This window comes from Scophthalmus maximus, chromosome 1 (assembly GCF_022379125.1).
Source record: "Scophthalmus maximus strain ysfricsl-2021 chromosome 1, ASM2237912v1, whole genome shotgun sequence".
Classification (NCBI taxonomy): Eukaryota; Metazoa; Chordata; class Actinopteri; order Pleuronectiformes; family Scophthalmidae; genus Scophthalmus; species Scophthalmus maximus.
In genome coordinates, this window is record NC_061515.1 from 11603007 (window position 1) to 11622500 (window position 19494).

The following is a 19494-nucleotide window of genomic DNA, read 5'->3' on the forward strand; positions in this document are numbered from 1 at the left end:
ATGTTAAAAAATGATATAGAGACTAATGCATATACCAAACATTCAATACTTAAGAACACAATAAAAGAAGGGTAGTTAAAACAATTTAATATCTATAAAAATAAAAACAAGCAATAAATACATTTATAAAATACTACACAAAATGAATTATACCAAGATAATAAAAGCTCATTAATGTTAATTCTACAAAGCACAATAAATATTAATGAGCAACACTAACATTCCAGTAAAATAAATAATGGTGATAAAAATAAAAATAAACAATGAAATTATAAAACAACAACATAAAAGCAAGACTAAATAGGTGGTTTTTTTTAATCTAGGTGTAAAAATAGGCTTTTGTCACGTTTAAAAATATCAACGTGAAGAGCTGTGAACTGTGACCGGTGCCAAATATGAAATAAAGATGAACGTCTTTTATCTCTCCACAGTGAGAAGCAGGAGGCCTCGTCCTGTGGCCAACTGCCGCCTGTTCTCTGCCTCTTCAATCATTCACACGCTGCAGTGTGAAGGTAACAGAGTCGGGCGGCAGGAGGAGTTCATGTTTTTGTGGAGAGTGGATTATTCAAACTCCTCGACTTGATCTGTTGAATTATTCATTTGTCAGGATTAGGGCCCACCGGGAAAACACGCAGTGTTTTGCATGCGGATCTTTAATATTTACATTCTGATCTGTCTGCTTTTGTTTTCTGAAAGCATCTCCTCTGCTGTAATGAAGGTGCTGGGATGTTTGTTTTTATTCTAACACAGCTTCTCATTACAGGTCAACAAGGAGCAAACAAAGACATGTCCCAGACTCTCTGTGTCGCTGTCATCCGTCGGTCAGACGGGCAGAAAACTGGAAATGTGAAAATGTAAATCTGCAGTGTGAACTTGATGCTCCTCTGTTTTCTCCTGGTCCTTGGTGAAGACTGATCGGCTGCGTGGATCCAGACACGCCACCCTCCTCCTCTCCTCCGTGTCGAGTGAAATGATGAATGATTCTGCGATTGAGGAGATTTAGAGCCGTGTGATTTCAGGAAGACTTCACTCCACAATGTGGAGTCTTTGATATGAAGAAGTGGATCAAAGCCAGATCAGACACCCCCCCCCCCCCCCCGGGGGGCGGAACTCCAAGAAAGGACAGAATATTGAAGCAGAGGGAATTCATCCAAGTAGAAATGTAGTGTTTTATTGATCCTTGTTTGTGGAATCGTCTTTCGATTTTATTTTGTCGGACACTGAGCTGACTCTCATTAATTAAAACTCATTTGTTGGAAGTGGTCATGTGTTTCCTCTTTTCACACATCAGTTGAATGTTTTTTCCTAAAGAATTAAGTAATTAATGACCTACTCGCTCTCTTATTATTACAAAAAAATATATAAATACCAGAAAGTTTCAAGGTTCTAGTGCTACCTGTTTCAAAACAGTGGAGAAGAGTGTTAACTTGTTCCAACAAACAGAAACGTAGTTAATACCTGTTTATACTTTTGGAAAATGAATAAGCTGTTAACACTTTCTTGCAGTTATGAAACATTAGATTTACTTACATCTTCCTCCTCTGATCATTTTTCAGGCAGGTTTCGAAACTTAGTTCCACTTCCTGTCCCAGTATCAAACAATTGTAAGATTTAAGATGGAAGTTTTAAGATCCTGATACTGTTGTAAGATATTAAAGTCATGGCGACACCGAAAGGTCTCAAATCGTTTTTCTTTTGTGAAAGCGATGCACTGCTGTAACGTGATATTGTGTCGTCCATTTCCTGAATTAAATATCAGGAAGGTTTGAATCAGGTTGTTTTTTTTTTACAGTAAAATCTATTTTTCTTTTTCTTTTACAGACTGACAGTGTGTGGAGTCTGGAAAGCCACAGTTCAATTCAGCATCATATCTCAGGTTGGATGATCATATTTTTGTTGTGTTTACAACTCACAGTGACTTCTAAAAGAAAAAGACTTAATGTTAAATATAGTATATAGTATTTTATACACATTATAGTCTGAATGTGGCCATCATAAAAAAATACAAATAACAAGCTTCAGTATAGCTTATTTTGTACAACATTAAATCTGTGTCCCCCACATTCAGCAGTGTTTGTACATGGATCAAATAGACACGAAAATAAAATACTTACTCTCCTTTTCCTCTGATAAAGTCCTTAAAACAGACAAAAAAAACATTTTCTAATGACTTCATCCCAGTCACACACAGAGATTTGAATATTAGTAACATTAATATCAGTGTGCAGTTGGTGGGTTAGTGGATGGTACAGTGACGTCGGGGACTGAACAGGAAAGAGGATGCCTGCAGCAGCGTCACTGTAGACTTACATGGATTTGATATTTATTCTGTCCATCTGTCCAGAGCCGCACTCACACACTGACAATCTGTAAAACCTTCACAGAACAGACGACACGAATGTGACTCAACTCACACAAACACAGACGGACGCTTCAACTTTAAGGAATGCAGGGAAAGTTTTTAGGTTTTTTTTTAGTGTGTAGTTTCATATTCAGTCTGCATCGCAGGCCACTCAGCAGGTTCTGGGGTTGATATTTAATTTCCATTAAACTATTTCCATTTCTTTTCTTTAGGCAGTGCTGAAGCAGGGATCACAGACAAAAATAAAAAATAATATAAATTATTTGCAAAACCAGAACCAAAACTACCTCTGAGTCACTGCCCATGATCGGTTCTTATGTTATTTTGACACAGAAGAAAAATCTGCTCTGCGATTAGAATCTTGTGAACCAGGTGTATTAATATTAGCAGCAGTTCAGATGTTTTTCTTCCCCCTCATATCATCACCCAACCTGTTTAAAAACGTCTTATGTCCCGATCATTGTAAATTCAATATATCTTTGGGTTTTAGATGGTTGGTTGTATAAAACATCACCTCTTGTAATAAGCTTTTTTCACCATTTACTGCCATTTTATAGACCAAACGTTTTATAAATCAACAAAATAAGACACTGAAAATGAGCTTATACTTGGACACTGCAATTCAAATGATAATGTTTATTGTGTCAGTGCATATCCAGTCAAAAAAAGGAAGTACAGTATGACCGCTAATAAACCACACGCTTTTTCCAACTGAGACCACCGCTCTCCCACTCTCAGGCAGCTGACACGAATGATCCATGTGTCGCATTACATTCATTTATTAAAGCTTTAGGTTGTGTAAACTCCTTCATACGCTTCATACTCAGAGCAGCGCTCTGACTGTAGTTGACGTATGAGGTGGACAAGTGCAGGAGTGGATGAGGAGGAGAGGAAAACATACACATAAAACCTTTCTAAGGGGATGGGAGTGAGGTCCAAACTACTGATGAGATCATGTGACGGGGATGTGAGTCACAGACAGATCAAAAGTTGAAAAGTGCTCGCAAAAAAGTACATTAACATCAAATGTCCTCTGAGTGTAAACATCCTTAGATACTGACTGATCAGCTGAGTGGGTTAGAAATGAAAGCTTGTTTGCAGGTATGTGTGTGTATAAGGTTAACACAAACAACTTAAAGGGGCAGTAAGTGATTATGGAGAGAGCTTATTTCTCTCTTTGTTGTTTATGTGATTTTACTGCACTAGCCGGATTGCGACCTCGTGTACGGCAGACCAACGCGGTGACCACCAGGCCAAAACCCCTGAGCTGCAGCGCCACCCGCAAGCAAGTCTCTTAAGGTGTCGACGAGTGATGTTTGCAAACTGCACACAGTGTTGTGTGGTGCGGTTGCGCAACCCTTTTTTTTGTTTTCGATTTACGGAGCCTGGGCTGCGCCGAAAACCCAGATTTTTTTTCCACTGCACACAGAACCGACAGCTAGCGGACCGTGAGGAGATATTCCTCCTGATTTTTATAAAACGTGTTTTGCTTTAGAATCGCGTACTGCCCTTTTGAGCCTGAAATATATTAAGAGTTTCAACCATGAAACCGTTACAGTGGTTAACAAAGCCTGGTCCAGTAGAGCGAGAGTGAACGTCTATGTTAAAGCAGACTTCTAGTTTCACCACTGAAACGTCAAAACAGTCAACGTTCTCTTGCGAGGTGAAACTCTACTTGAGCCTCCGTGAGGAGAGAGGTAGGGAGTACAGACACTGCACGACCACATACTGCAGCTGTAAACAGAGCTGGGCTGTGCAGGGTGGACAATCACAGGCTTTGAAGATAAAACGTATCATCTTAAAAATTCACAAACCACGTGGAAATGTTTGCCATTTTCTCAATATTAGAAAAAAACATTTCGGCACTAAGTTCTGAAAAGATGATGTGATTTGCATCATCATCTCCACTGTTCGTTATTCTAAAGCCCAATGTGATGTCATTTGGTCCATGTTTGAGAATCAGGACGTATGTGATAAATCACATTTGCAATTCAAGAGTCTCGAATGAGAGCAGCTCGCACAGAAACAGTTCCGATGAGCAGGCGGCATCATGGGAGATCGACCATTACGCCGCCATCTCCTCTTGGGTGGGGGCTGACGCTTGTAGTGCCAGGCGGCGCGTGGACGAGCTTCAGGAAGGGGAGCACTTCCCCCGAGGGAACAACCAAAAGAGGCCCGCTGTCCACAGGAACAGGCCCCCATGCTCTCAGTCACTGGTCTTCTTCAGGACAGACGGGGTGGAGTCTGCGAAATTCCTGAAAGTAATAAGCAAGAGGACAATGACGATGGGGTGGCGCTTGTGCGAAGATCTAACCAGCAGTTTTCTTGTGTTTGAGGTGTTTCAGGTGTTGCGTTAACCTGATCGGGTGCAGAGGCCAGGTCGACTGCACCGGCGTGGGCGCCGCAGAACTGGGGCTCATCAACATGGCACTGTAGATGTTGGCTGCCACCACCAGGATGCAGAGGAGGATGGGCCCGATGATGGCGCCCTCCAGACCCAGATAGTAGGCTCCGCCTGCCACCGCCAGACCCGTCAGGTACGGGTGTCCGCCCCTGAGACACAGAGACAAGATATGGTGTAAAGTGATTCTGTAAAGGTAAGCTCAAATAACACACACACAAGCTAGTAACAATGGTGTGACACACACGCATACATACATACCCGGAGATATCAGAGTAGATGGCGGTGTCAACAAAATATGTGGGAAGCAGGTGGCAGATCAGCAGCAGCACGGCCTTGACGCCTTCGCCCTGCACCAACCACAGGTCACACACCGCTGGCACCGCGGCCCAGTACGTCCCTAGGAAGGGCACGGCACCCAGGGTGGCAGCCAGAGCTTCAGGCCAGGAGAGAAGGGGATTCCGAGGGTGGGAAAACACTTAGCTCGAGGCTCAGCAGGTGGACATATTGTGCAAAACCACTCGGGCTGTGAACACGCTGACTCACCAGAAGGAATGAAGACGATGTTAATGCCAAAGATAGTGTGAGTGAGCCAAGTGTAGAGGCCGTAGAAGCCAGCCATTTTCAGAGAGGCGTCGAACACTCCTCTTCGATACAAACACACACACCCAAAGGTCAAAAATAATCAGCTGGATATGTATTTATAGATTACGTAGCTTTTGCCAACGCACGTAACATGATTTTGTGCATGTGACTACCTGATGGCCTCTTCCACAGACTGGCCTATGATATTGGAGGAGGGTCCGGGCTGGGAGAGAGGGGTCAGGCTGATCACCCATTTGACAGGTTTGTAATATTCACCACTGGAGCTCAGCAGGTAGAAGAGCGTGGTGAGGAAGATCACCTGCAAGAACAAGGCAATTTCTCATTGTGTTGCCAACAAAACGAAAAACAAAACAGCCCATGTAATTCTGAGCTCGACGTGTTCATGGTGACATTTCATACCAGACTCAGGGCAAAGTTGAGCAGAGCCGTGCCGCTGTGGAACAGGACGGTGAAGAGCGTGGTAGTGGTGGAGATGAGGAGGCCAACGTTCCTGCTCATCACCACCCACAGAGACTCCACGATCTAAAAAATAAAAAAATAAAAAAACAATAGTAAACATTTCATCCACAGGAAAACTGTAGACAACTTTGAGACACAAAACTAAATATGTCTTTGGTTACTACCTTTCACTGCGGACCAGTTAAGGCATTGCTGACGCACAGTAAAGCACATTTTATTAAAGTAAATTCACTGTTTCTCGGATTTATAGTTTTTGTTGCAAGGAAAACCAAGAAGGTAGCGCAACCGTGGACTTTAGCCCTTAGCCAAAGTTATTTTAGATGACGTTATATAGCATTTGATGATGCACAGATCTATGAAAGTGAAACATATGCAAATCATCTGCCTCATAAAGTGCAAAAAACACACCCCGTACTTACAGACAGCAGAGTCTCAATATTCTCCTGCAGAAACGAGGCCACGTCCTTCCAGTCCAGGATGTCCGACAACCAGCTGTTCTGTCTCCCAACTATCATCTTCTGACCACGGTGGCGTCCAGACTGGGTCACATTCTGGAAAACGCGTGGAATGTTTTAATAACTCTTAACATTTTAAGCCACACACTATGAAGATTCCTTTCCTCAGCATGAAGTTAAACCGGACGCTACCTTCACAAACCAAGAGTGATACAGCCGGTCCCACAGTTCCAACACTTGTTTCTCAATCACCGCCGTGTGGTTCACTTTGTCTCCTAACATCTTGTGAAGCTGAACACAGGAAGAAGAAAGAAAAAAGATTTGAAGCGAGACTGGCTGTCGACATTTTCTTCTTCAGTGGAGGTTTTTATTCGCACCCTCAGCGTTATCCACTCTCTCCCGTGTTGATACACATTGGTAGCAGCAGAATTCAGAGCCTTCTGGACCACGCGAGCCTCTGGAAGCAAACTGGAGCAAGACAGTGACAGAAGGAAGAAAAGTTGTGCGAAATGTGACGAATCATAAATCCAAGTGTAAAAAATATTAAGATAGAGTTTAAAGCTGCTGTACTTGGCCCATTCCGGATGGTTGGACACAGTTTCGTTGATGAGGTTACTGGTTACGTCGATGATGTGAACACTCTCGTGATGAACCTGAAATAAAGGTCACTTGTTATGTCAAGAGCGCGTAAGTTCCGACTGCAATAATGCAGTGAAGCCGTTGAGCAGAATCAAAAGACTGTACCATAGCGGTCAGCAGCAGAGCCATGAGCAGGGTCCCCATGACCAGGAGGAAGATGATGAAGATGCTGATGATTTTGTCCAGAGATCGCTCCAACCCCACGATCATCTGCAAACGGGGAGGAGGGCGGAGACACGAACAAAAAAGGAAAAGAGGGGGGGAAGCAGAGAGAGGTGGTAGAGGAGGAAGTCAGTGCTGTTCTGAAGAGGTTGGTGGTTAAAAAATACAGTGATCAGACACATGGAGAAACCTGCGTCCTTCGCGTGTGAAGTGGCCCCCGTCCGCCCTGAGGACAATAAGGAAGTCGATACTCACACACACACACACACGTCTTTGTACATCAGCACTGAAACATGCCAGTCAAACACTCAGGCTGTGTGTGTGACTTCTGTCTGTCAGCATCTTGTACTGGGACCATTTCAACGTGGGCCACTCTGTTGTGAGCTGGTGCAATTCTCAACTCAGGTTTCTCAATGCTCCAAAACTGTATCAGCGACCAACTCATAACTGTTCCCATTTGTTTGTGTTTGTGACCATGTGTTAAAATCTGGTTATGGAAGTCGATGTTGGCAAGTTACTGGAAGAGGCTCTGTTAGTGGACGACTCTCTCATATGACCATAGTCCCTTTTCTTTTTCTGGGAGACCATCGGCAGGGTTTCTCCTACATCTCCATTTTTAATACCCTCTCTGCTCCGCTCCGTCTACATCAGCCTCCTCTCCATGCAGCTCAGACACTCTCAAAGCCAAAGCTGCGAGTTAGATCAAAGCAGGGAAGGTACAGACGGGGCTGAGGGACCAAAGACTCCCCCCCAGCTGTAGCTTCCCCTAAACACTAAAAGCAAGAAGCGGGAAAGCAGCAAGAGGAGAGACATATAGACAGGATCCGAGGGCGATGACAGTAGCTAGGTGAAGCGCCAGTCAAGCTTGTGTTCACGCCTTCACACACACACACACACACACACACACACACACACACACACACACACACACACACACACACACACACACACACACACACACACACACACACACACACACACACACACACACACACACACACACACACACACACACACACACACACACACACACACACACACACTGATGATATGCAGGTACGTCTTTTATCCCCCGTATCTCACATCAAACACTCTCAACACTCTGCTCCTCAGAATCATTACCTGCTTGTTAAGCCAATGCCAGAGCTTGGGAGGAGACAAAGAAACATTGGCAAGATTATTATTGGGGGGGGGGGGGGGGGAGAAGATCTGTGCAGCAGTCATCACATGTACCCGTGCAACAGGAACACAAATGTGTGTGTGTGGGTACAGACAGGCAGTGAGGGATCAGAGAGTGGCAGGCGGGATTTATCAACTGACCGTACAGAAAGAGTCGGATGCAAATCACGGCGATTTACAAACAGAACTACATCCCCAAAAACCGTCAGAACAAAGACATATTTCAGTGTGACGGTTGTCAGCGAGGTGGTTCTATAAAAACCTTCAGTAACGGTTTCTGTCTATGCAGGGTGGAATGTTGGGTAGCTTCTGTTTGTCCAAGCTTTTCTTCTGTGAAAACCTCCTGCTGCTGCTGTTGGAAGTGAGGGGAATCGACAAAGTCGAGGGCCTGAAATCCAAAGCAATTGACTGAATGATGATAAAACGCACGGAGCAGTTGAAGGGAACTACAGAGTCTGGTGATAATTCTTTCTGGGCTGGTCACTATGTGACATACAGTACATTACAATATTACACATAGTGGTTTAACCTATAGTTAACTGTTCCTTCAACACTTTAACCTGGTTTTCCTTTGAGAGATAATTTGGTGGTTAAGCTGTCGTGGGTTGATGATGTCCTGAGGTCTAAGAGACGCACACGCAGCCGTTGCTGTAATGGCATAATGAGGCTCAGGTAAGGAAAGAGGAGCTGCGGACATGTGACGAGGAGAAAAAACGTTGACGTGGAGAGGCAAGTTTTTGTGTCAAGTCACGTTTTGTTTCCCTACAATATGAACTATTGTGCAACCAGATCGTTTAGTTCAAGGATCCAGCCGGACTCCACAGAACACTGACCAGGAGATGACGCCACTCTGGAGAATAGACATCTCTGCAAGTGATGGGGGCATCACAGGTGAGCTAACCCCACTTATTTCTCCGGACTCGAAGACCAGTTCCATGTTCCTCCCGTGTCTCGTTCCGTGTTAGGGCAAGAACAGAGGCTTACCCTAGACATCCCGTGTCCTTAACATAAAACTAATGTTTAGGGACAATGATTAAGAAAAGCTTCTCTGACGCAGTCTGCAACTGATACAACAAGTAAACAATGTCTGTTCATTAATAAAAAAACATATTCTAGCTGCAAGCTTCAAATAGCCTAATGGATCCTTTTTATGTTTACAACTTATGGATCAACTTACGCTGTATTATTAACTCGTTGGAGACCTGTTTATGTAACGATGAACAGTGGCGTTCTCTGAAGTGGACGGACTGGGACGGTGTAACAGAAAACCTCGGTGTGCCGATGAACAGTGACGTTCTCTGAAGTGGACGGACTGGGACAGTGTAACAGAAAACCTCGGTGTGCCATTGTGAGGATACGTGAAATCAAAGACAGAGGGGATAAGAACAGCAGCTGCACCTGTAGGTCGGGTCAGAAGCGTTACCTTGGTGTCGACGCGCAGCAGGAACTGAGTGAGGCCTTTGATTGGTCCAGGCAGCAGGGCTTCCTCGCGCTCTCGTCCGAACTTCCCCAGCAATGTCCACCACGAGGCGAGAGTCCGCTCTGCAAAGCTCTTGAGGCCAAAGTGGACCACCAGCTTCTTCAGCACCCACACTGAAGTATCAATGCAACATGAGCTTTAGTATTATATTATGAAGAAGCATGTGAAAGGGGTGTGTGTGTGTGTGTGTTCATATATGTATTGCACATGCGTGTGTGTGTGTGTGTTACCAGCCACAGGGATAGGCAGCAGCTGTAAGATCCAGAGGTTGAGCCACACCTGAACCAAAACTATGGCCCAGACCAGTAGAATGAAGTAAATGTCGCTGGCTCTGTGGGAGCTTTTCTCTCTCTGGAAGAGGCCGGCTGGTAATGAACGACGAGAGCCCCGAGGGAAGCCCGGGGTGCCAGTCTGGGAGCCCACGGATTGCACACCATCTTGGGGGAGATGAGAGAAGGCATATCAGAGTTAGAGAGGGACAACATTGGCTAAATGGTGAAAACAAAGGCGAAGTGTTTTGGGATGCATTTCCTGGAATGGGTGCCAGGACAGTAGTTCTCAGCCTGAGGGGGAATCAAAAGATTATTTATGAGGGTGCCCAGGTGGTTGTGGAGAGAAAGAATGATATGATAAATTCAGAATAAAATGACATGTTTTAGACTGGGCATGGTTTTTACATTGAATTTTCTGTTCCAGTGATTAAAAAAATCTCCTTTAGAATGGAGATTTCAGAGTCAAAGTCTGTCTGCACATGAGTTAGTGCTTGGACAAAAAAAGTACAAAACAAAACGACAAAAATCAGATTAATGTGCCACCGGGAACTTTGCCTGGCAGCTCAGAGGAAGAGAATAAAGGTTAAAAATCAACCTCCAACTCAATTGGTCTTAAAGTGAGAAAACAGTCAAAGTTTAGCACAAATTTATATCCCAATTTTAAGAATGATTGCGTTGCAGAGAAACAACAGACATCTCAGCTTCCCCGTCTGTTCACCGCGGTGCGGTGCAGCCAGCAACCAAACCCGTCCACCGAGCAGGGAACAATGAGTGACGGGGACAAAAAAAAACCCAGCTGTCATTATAAACAAAGCGTTCTCGCCTAAACTTATCACAAAAAAAGTAGGGAACGGCGTGTAGGAACAACTGTTGGTGATTGGATCTCTTGCTCTCTCCCTCCTATTTTCCTTCCACAATTAGTTTGCGTCTTATTCAGGGCTACAAATTATTTTCATTATCGTTTAAATCTGTCCATTATTTTCTTGATTCATTGTTTGCTCCATTAAATGGTAGAAAATGTCGACTGTGTTTCCCAAAACCCCAAGATGATGTTTTGTTTTGTCCACACAACAAATATATATTTAGTTTACCAGAGTCACAGAGGAGCACTCTGCCTCTTCTCTCACCACAGGAACTGATGAAGTCACAGAGACAGTTACTCCACATTAGTCTGTAGCTGGAGTCGTAGCTGCGATCAGAGCTTCTGTAACTGATTTGAACAAACGGAAGCTACTGTGTCTTACCTGCGCGAGGTTTTTCACCGGGCTCAGTCTTCAGCTGAAGGTTGCTACAGGAGATAGCCATGTAAATGGTGTTGGCAGCGAATGATAACACCTGCCCAGACAGCTCACCTGCGGAGAGAACAACAGTTACTCACGAAGGCAGGTGGGTGAACGACACGTACATGACATCCAAACCTAAGGTCACTGTTGGTACTATACCGTTGAGTTGAAATGATGATAGCCAGACAGTCTACAGTATTTAATCCATTTTTATAAGCTCATTTGACCCTTTTGCAGTTCAAGGCAATAGTTTAACATCCTGGGAGATATGCTTGTTCATGCTTATAATGCAGAGACTTGAATTAAACAACTGACATCATATCTGTAGAACAAATATGAGGCTACAGCCCGCAGACAGGCTATCTTAACTTAGCATAAAGATTGGAAACAGCCAGCCTTACGCTAATCCAAATGTAACTGAATGCACCTACCAGCAATTCTTTATTCCATACAAAAACATCTACCTGTGCTGCTGAGGAGATATAGCTTCCTTACTGTGGTAAAACGTGAATGTGTGTGTCCGTAAATCTTCACCTCTGCCAGGGACAGTTGGTTTCTCCTGGGAGCCCACGATGAGGAGTACGACCACAACCACGAACAAGGGCACTCTCCACGAGCCGGTCAGAGATACTAGACACAGATACAGAAATCAGGATGATAACTGTGGGACACTCTTGTTGGACCAGTTGAAGCATGTTTCTAAACATGTTTTATCATAAAATGTGGGTTAAAGTAAGGGGCAAATAATTATTGAGATAGTATTGATCCTTTTGAGCCATAGCCAACTTGCTTTTTCCTTTCTTGAGAAGAACTTCTTCTTGATTGCTCTCAGTCACTTTTAACATTTCGTGCCCAGAGGTCAACACTTCTTTCCGACACGCCTTGTGCGCGCTATAAATACCTATGGCTTCCACATCTTACTGTGTGTCTCTGCCTGCGCTCTGTCTGACGGACTTGCAGACCTGTAGAGGCAGCTCCCTTAGCACAGCTAGAGGACAACCTCGCCGGCTTGGCTCTGGAGAGAACACGGTGTGTCTCTAAAGCTTGGCCTCCAGCTAACTGCTGCACTCAAGTTGGCAAAAAAACAAAACACGTCTGAGCAGGCTCTCCTGCTCCTCTTCCCCCCACTCACCAATGTAGAAGAGCAGGACGGCCCAGACGGGGAGAGCCAGGACCCTCAGGTAGCGCTCGGTTTGGGGACTCCACTTGAAACAAACCGTCGACAAGTAGCCCAACACCACGGGGCAAACCTTGGAGGAAACAAAGGTTGACAAAAGACAATCATTTACTGTTGTTTTACAAAAAATGTCCGGCCGTCCCATTCAGGGATTCCAAGACACAGCAAAGACTCTGAGTTATTGCAGGTTTTGCTTGCTAGAGCTGAAACAATAAGTCAGTTACTGTAAAAATAGTGATATTCTGTGGCAATAAGCAGATATTTTAACAGGTGTTTAATTATCTAAGTAATATTTCTAGCAAAAAAGCCAAGCAGTCCCTACAGCAAGCTTCTCACATGTGAGCATTTTTCTTTGCTTTAAATTGTTGTAAATCTTCGAAGATGGCAATTTGGGTTCAAAACCCAAAGACATTTTGAAGATGGCACCTTGGGTCATTTTTCTTTCTCGGATTTCTGGCATTTGATAGACCAAAAAAATGGATTAATCAATCTACAAAACTTAAAAGCCTTTTCATCTAATAGAATACATAATAAAAGAAGATCACGGGTGTGGCGAATCTCAAACCGAGTCCTAAACAACGATAAAAACTTCCACAATATCTCATCGCAATACAGGACAAGAGAACCGTGACAGCCTCGTCCTCTGCCACCACTGCACCTCAGCTCCATTTACTCAACTAATGTGACAAACTTATTACGGTTTTGTTTCATCACAATAACATGTAAGAATAGAATATGATGCCCCGAGTCTTTAATCAACTAATAGCAAAGGTGGTAGATTGTTCCACCCAACGTAAAAAACAAGTTTCTGTGTAATTTAATATTGTGTCCTCCTTCCCATTTATAGACAAGGGCCCTGTGTCCGGCTACTTCTGCATTTAGAGAAAGGACAGAATGTCTGAGGAGGAACATCTAATTCAATTTGGATCTAGTCAACGCTCAGGCCCCTGGAGCTGTTTTGGAATAATATGGTATTGATCGATCAAACAAATTGAGTAGGCCCCTATAATAGATTTTCAAGGAAATATGATGATTTAATTGGCAGCCATTAAACAGTTGATAATGCTTTTTAATCAACAGTATCATTCATTTAGTGTTTTTAGGTTGTTTCATGATCGTATGGTCAGACTGGGTCATCGTTTGACAAAGTTTCAATTGTCCACATTCATGATTCTGAGCAATGAAAATGAACTCAAGTTGGGCTTATGGCTAAAAATATTTCAGTTATCATAGACTTCCACAGATTATTTTCTCCAATAATCATTTGGTCTGTAATATGTCGTGTACACACACACACACACACACACACACACACACACAAATAAAACCTAGTGATATTGATTTGAACCATTAGACACAGTTGCCAGCTGATGTCAGCCACACACTGCCTGACTCTGACAGAGGACAGAGGACTTGTTGTCATGTCAGAGGGGGGGGTTGTTGTCATGTCACCCAGTTGCACCCAGTTGTACCCAGTTGCACCCAGTTGCACCCAGTCACCTCTGTCCACTCAACTCACCCACGCAGAGTGGAAACAGCCCAGCGCGGCCCCGACGACCCCGCAGACGTGGCCGAGGATCGCCTGCATGCCGATGACGCTCCAGAACAGGTAGAGGAAGTAAACCAGCGGCGCCCCGGCTCCGATCACCAGCAGCACCGTGAGCCTCTGCAGCACCAGGCGGCCCATCGCCTCCACCCCGTAGTTCACGCACCACACCGGCACCAGCAGCGTGCCCACCAGGATGGGCGTGCCGCTGTCCTGCAGGCCGCTGAGCCACGAGCGGCCGAGCCGGGCCAGCGAGTGCTTGAAGGGGTGGAGGAAGGTGCCGCACAGCACCGCCCAGAGCAGCGGGCGGAGGAAGGCCTCCAGGATGAAGTAGACGAGCACCGCCGCCCCGCAGCAGATGGCCACGAAGATCATCGCGCCCGTGTTGTAGAAGGCCTGCTTGATGTTTTTGTCAAACTTCAGCGACGACGGCTGAGTCAGCAGCTGGCTCACCATCCCGACGGCCGGCTGGAAGCTCTCCGGGAAAGAGACGGACTGCGGCCGCGCGGCGCGAGGGCTCTCCGGCGGCGAGGCGGCGGGCTCCGGCGGAGACTCGTCTTCGTCTGCCATACTCCCGGAACCGCGGAGGAACTTGCTGTTGGAAGTGTGACCGGCTTGAGGGAGGGAGGGAGGGAGGCGGGGTTGGGGGGGGGGACGACACACCATGTGACGTAGCGCGGTTCGCGGGACGCAGAGATGAGAGGAGGAAGTTGGGGAAAAAACAAGGAAGTTGGGAAAGAGATCACGTGACCTCTAAAGCGGAAGTGGGCCTTCTTTTGCTTTTTTTCTGTTTATTTATTTAGTCTAAATAAAAAAAATAATGCTCGTATTTTCTTTTGAGGTGTGGTATTACGCAATTTAATAAGTTCACGAATTTAAAAGCAATTGTATATTTTTGTTTTCAGTCTTTGTTTGGTTCATCATTGATATTTTAAAGAAAATATCAATGCGTTTTAGGTATAGTGGATTCAATATAATAAATGTGTAAAGCTAATAGTTACAACAAATATTTTATCGTTACCAGGAAGACTTTCCGTGAGTTGAGGTATAATCACTTGTCATTAACCTGGAAGACTACCTCCCACACCTGACTTCATTAAAAATGTTATGTTACTCATAATATTATCCTCAAAATACATGGGACGGGTGTCTTAGTGGTATCTGCAACACTGAATATAATCATGACCTGACAGTGCTACCATGTTACCTAACTAAAAATAAATCTGTGCTAACTGTCAAATCTAGTAGCCTTGTCTGTGGAGGCCAGAAGAACTGCTTACAAAAGCTGAACTACAGATATCGTTCCTGTCTTTATCAATGGCCCCAATCTAAATGTACTGAGCAGACTTTCTTTGGGACAATTGAACAATCTTGCTTTGTAAATGAATTCTTTATTAATACAAAAACAAACATTATATGATAATATCACATTGAGCTACTAATTTTAAGCGCTAATACATTTGTTAAAACTTAGTAACAAGTGTGCTCCATGGGGGGGGGATAATAGGTTAATCCTGTTAAAAATATGTCCCATATCTATGCTGTTAGACCGACTGTTCAGCTGTCTGTCTTTAATATATAATATTGAATTTTATGAAAATATTTATTGATAATAAGCAATTATGGCAGATTGTTTCAGTGGGAGGCATTTTAACATATCCAGTATTTTCTTTTTATAAAGGGTGAAATGCTACAATAACAAATAGTCCATGTTCAAGCGAAATGTTCTTAATTCCTCAATTTGTTCCTGTTGATCGAGTTGTGTTGTTGCTCACATTGGCAACAGGAGCAAAACTCATGTAGCAGTCTCCCTCTCTCTGTTTATTCAACACAGTCACAGTCCAGCAGTAGTGATAAATTCACCCAACAGCCACTGTGGGTAGAGGTGGGGAACCGTATTGAAAGACATTATGGAAAAGTAAGATGAGCCAAACAAAAATTAAAAAAAATTCAAAGTGGATTAAAAAATGCAAATGCAAATGCAAATTCATTCAGAAGCCTTTAAGCACAGTGAAGGGATAGGAAGAGTGTGTGCAACTGGCTGCTTGGTTTCTTTTGTCCTGTGGTTTGGTCAAGTTCAACATGAGAAACTGTCTTCCCATCACCAGTGAACAGTACATTTTTGAAATCATTCCCAGATTTTTCCAGTGCATGCAGGGTTTTTCGAAGACGTGTGACATTTATTAATTGGCATTTGTGTTCCACATAATTATTTAATACTTGGAAGCTATCATAGATACTTAAAATAGTTATACTACAACAATACTCTTTTATCAGACCTCTTGTACTGACACCAGTACATGACACCTCTACAATATGGGTTTAATAATGTGTCAGGATCCTCTGGATCAGTTCAGAGTAATGGATATATAGTCTCTATCATGTTTCAAATGTCTAACACTGTGTGCAAATTGCACAATTGAATGTGGCATTCAAACAAAAATGTATTTATTTTATTGCTTCTTCATCTTCTTTTCCTCATCTCTCAGCTCTGCTGTGCTTATTTACGGTGTCCCCATCAGTAGGTAGAAGGTGAGAGCTACGATGAGCAGTAAGCAGAGGGGAGAGTTGAAGGTCTGGTAAGCTGTGGAAGGCATGAAGATGTCCTCGTACTTATAGATACTGATCATGTGGTCGCTGACTGGAGGACTGTCGATGTCATGCCGTGTGATGGAACCTATTGGAGAAGGTAAGACAATATGAGTTAAAGGCGCAAAAAAAAAAATGTTTGCTTCATGCTGATGCTCGACCCCTCACCTTGGATGGCAGGACCCCATGCAAACAGGTAATACCATGATAAGTGTAGGTCCACGAGCGTTTCCTCTCTGGGGACATACAGCGGCCGTTTGAAACGGCAGGTCACCCGGTTGTTCTCAAAAATGCCCTCTTCATCTCGGGCTGGGTTCCTCTTAATCTCCTTGGCCCACTGGCCAACGTTGTAGAAGTGATGAATCCGCACGCGGCCGTTATCGTCATGGACGCAGCCCATGACATCGTCTCCTCCCTGAGGATATAGAAAGGAAATAACAAGGAATTACATATAGTTTTAAATAAAATAGTTCACAGTGATGCATATGAGCACTATGGTGTTTGAGTCCCATCTTTTTCCTATATATGTTTTTACAATATAGGAAAAATAAAGAACCACAGTAACAGGCCCACCCTCTTTTGATATTGATATATTGTATGTTAGCTGGATGTCAAACGCATCTTCACCCTTTTTGCCACTTTATCATTGATTTGTGCTGTTATATTGAAAGTGAATTATACTAGAAAACATTGATTGTATTCATATATATATTCATATAAATAGACTGATTGAAAAGTTAGATAGATGTATTATGGTTCCCAACTTCCTTGGTTTGTGGGCCTTAGTGTGGACATGAACTCTGAGCAGTTCAGCCCGAGATTATTATTCCTCCTCAGATTGTTTGTAATTGCTAGAATTCCGAAATAAAGGAAACTAGCCAATATTTTAGAAGAAGAATAAATAGAGGAAGTCAGCAAACACATAATGTGGTCCTTCTGACACAGTTATTTTTATTATTTCAATCATCTTGTGACCACTAATATTTATGATGAAGTCTGTGCTTATCATTAAATGTCTTACCATACTATATATAGCAACAAATAGAGATTTAAAAAAAAGGTTTTGTAGTTAATGATTTGGTTTTGTAGTTAAAGTTGCATCATTTTCAACATATCCATATGTTTGAATATGGATTATTGCTTGTACATTTCCAGGGTCTGTTAAAGCAAACACAAAAACTTGTGTTAGCCTGAACCAGATATAACAGGAAGAGCAGTTTCAGCAGTCAGAACCCAACTGCATGCAGCTGCTCACCATTTTCTTGTCAGAGGAAAACCCCACAGCCACCCATCCGTCTGTGTCCGAACTCATTTCATACTCCACGTCTGTGCCAATGCGACGGTAACTCAGAAAGTAGTCACACGTCTCTGCATCACACCCTGGCTTCCCATACCTGGACACAGACAAATACAAACAGTTACTCGCTCACGTTAAAGTATCGCGCTATCAAACAGAGCTCCGTGGATTAAGAATATTAATGTAGAGCCAAAGTGCGCCTCCATTTAAATTAATGTCATCCGGGTCTCAGAGAACAAAGACTAGATGGAAGAGAGTTTCCACGTTTAGCTCCAGCTCTCAGAAGTCGGGCCACAGTATCTAGGATAACGCAGCTTTGGGGACTGCGGCTGCACTGGAGCTCTGTTTTCAGAGCGAGGGAGCTGCTGGCGAAAGAAGATGCATCCTTCTCTGACCTTATGCAGCCTTTGGTCACTCCACAGTCGATGACTTTGATCTTGGCAAAGGGATCCACTGGTGGAGCGGTGGGGAACGGGTAACCTGCGAAATCAGCAACAAAATCACAGCTATAATGCATGTTTTCATAGGGCCAACATGAGGAAGGCCATCTGCACGTGTGTGTGTGTGTGTGTGTGAGAGAGAGAGAGAGAGGTGGGCAGCTACCACCGGGGGAGCTGGCCTGGGTGCTGAAAGGCTGAGAGGCCTTGTGCAGGGATGCCAGGTTGGAAGAAGGACTAAATAAACAGCACATGTTCAGTTTCCTCTCATTGTCTCTGTTTATTTGTCTCTGGCCTGTGCTTTATGCTTAGATGTTCTACGTTTGTCCACATTTAAACGACATGTAAACACAGGTCACCCAAGAGCCTGGGACTCTTGGGTGACCCGGACCATAGATGCTCTCCTTACCGTCATCGGACAGATATCTGGACTCCAGGAACTCGGAGGCGAAGGTGCTGTAGGAGTCCTTGTGTGGCTCCTGGTGCCCCGGCTCTCCGTGCTCCCCGTGGCCGGCCCGGAGTGCTCCCTCGTCGGTGGGGCTCGGCAGGACCCCCCACCACTCGCTCTGGATCAGCAGCAGCAACAGCTGCACGAGCCTCCGCAGGAAAATCATGGCCAGTATATATTTTCTTTAAAGCGGCAACAGAAAAACACTAAACCGACCTGAAACCAAATCGGATCCTCGTTGTGGTCTCCATCTCCGCGTCTTCGCAGGTTTCCATCGCCGCGTCGCAAGAATCAGCGCCGCATCCTAATTGGCTGCTCGGCTGTTCACTCGCGGGGATGTCGGGGGGATTCAGCGCCGCCGACCCTGTGACTAGGAGGCTAATCCAACCCTTAATTACCCGGACTGGTAATCTTACCATCTAATTCAGATACAAGCCCATTATCCTCTTTTTAAAAGTCACAGTCTATGTGTATCACTGCTCATTATTCTTGGATGTTTTTCAGTGGCAGTATTGGTCGGATGAATGGTTTCGCCCGGCCTCCCTCTCCTCTCCTCTCTCTCTCTCTCTCTCTCTCCTCCCTCTCCTCTCCTCTCCTCTCTCTCTCTCTCTCTCTCTCTCTCTCTCTCCTCCCTCTCCTCTCCTCTCCTCTCCTCTCTCTCTCTCTCTCTCTCTCTCCTCCCTCTCCTCTCTCTCTCTCTCT

The 19494-nt window shown here is 44.3% G+C and overlaps 2 protein-coding genes across 4 annotated transcripts; both read right to left on the minus strand.

The window, feature by feature from the left end:
• Positions 1 to 2983: 2983 nt before the first annotated feature.
• Positions 2984 to 14670, minus strand: tmem245 (transmembrane protein 245). 3 transcript variants are annotated; one of them, XM_035649036.2, is made up of 18 exons: positions 13995 to 14667; positions 12431 to 12548; positions 11833 to 11928; positions 11260 to 11367; positions 9974 to 10180; positions 9687 to 9856; positions 8207 to 8230; positions 7028 to 7132; positions 6854 to 6936; positions 6661 to 6751; positions 6476 to 6574; positions 6248 to 6379; positions 5769 to 5891; positions 5522 to 5667; positions 5310 to 5410; positions 5025 to 5199; positions 4721 to 4915; positions 2984 to 4617 (listed from the first exon to the last, which is right to left on the minus strand). In XM_035649036.2, exons 1-18 carry the CDS (start codon positions 14589 to 14591, stop codon positions 4569 to 4571), a joined length of 2619 nt encoding a protein of 872 aa, XP_035504929.1. In that variant the 5' UTR covers positions 14592 to 14667; the 3' UTR covers positions 2984 to 4568. The 3 variants fall into 3 exon arrangements, with proteins under 3 accessions (XP_035504929.1, XP_035505010.1, XP_035505078.1); XM_035649117.2 differs by lacking the exon at positions 8207 to 8230; XM_035649185.2 differs by lacking the exons at positions 2984 to 4617; positions 4721 to 4915; positions 5310 to 5410 and having other exon boundaries at positions 5171 to 5300; positions 13995 to 14670.
• Positions 14671 to 15396: 726 nt separating this feature from the next.
• Positions 15397 to 19347, minus strand: LOC118319329 (DOMON domain-containing protein FRRS1L). The gene is made up of 5 exons (XM_035649682.2): positions 18754 to 19347; positions 18303 to 18387; positions 17866 to 18004; positions 16779 to 17025; positions 15397 to 16698 (listed from the first exon to the last, which is right to left on the minus strand). Exons 1-5 carry the CDS (start codon positions 18956 to 18958, stop codon positions 16526 to 16528), a joined length of 849 nt encoding a protein of 282 aa, XP_035505575.2. The 5' UTR covers positions 18959 to 19347; the 3' UTR covers positions 15397 to 16525.
• Between the last annotated feature and the right edge of the window lie 147 nt (positions 19348 to 19494).

Excerpts from the sequence above, each read along its gene's own strand:
- tmem245 (XM_035649036.2), bottom strand. The coding sequence starts at position 14,591 with ATGGCAGACGAAGACGAGTCTCCGCCGGAGCCCGCCGCCTCGCCGCCG. Across the intron at positions 6,575-6,660 it reads GAGAGTGGATAACGCTGAGG|CTTCACAAGATGTTAGGAGA; the intron begins GTGCGAATAAAA and ends TCCTGTGTTCAG. Across the intron at positions 4,916-5,024 it reads ATCTACTCTGATATCTCCGG|GGGCGGACACCCGTACCTGA; the intron begins GTATGTATGTAT and ends TCTGTGTCTCAG.
- LOC118319329 (XM_035649682.2), bottom strand. The coding sequence starts at position 18,958 with ATGATTTTCCTGCGGAGGCTCGTGCAGCTGTTGCTGCTGCTGATCCAG. Across the intron at positions 18,388-18,753 it reads CAGATATCTGTCCGATGACG|GTTACCCGTTCCCCACCGCT; the intron begins GTAAGGAGAGCA and ends CTGATTTCGCAG. Across the intron at positions 17,026-17,865 it reads TTTCCTCTGACAAGAAAATG|GGAGGAGACGATGTCATGGG; the intron begins GTGAGCAGCTGC and ends CTATATCCTCAG.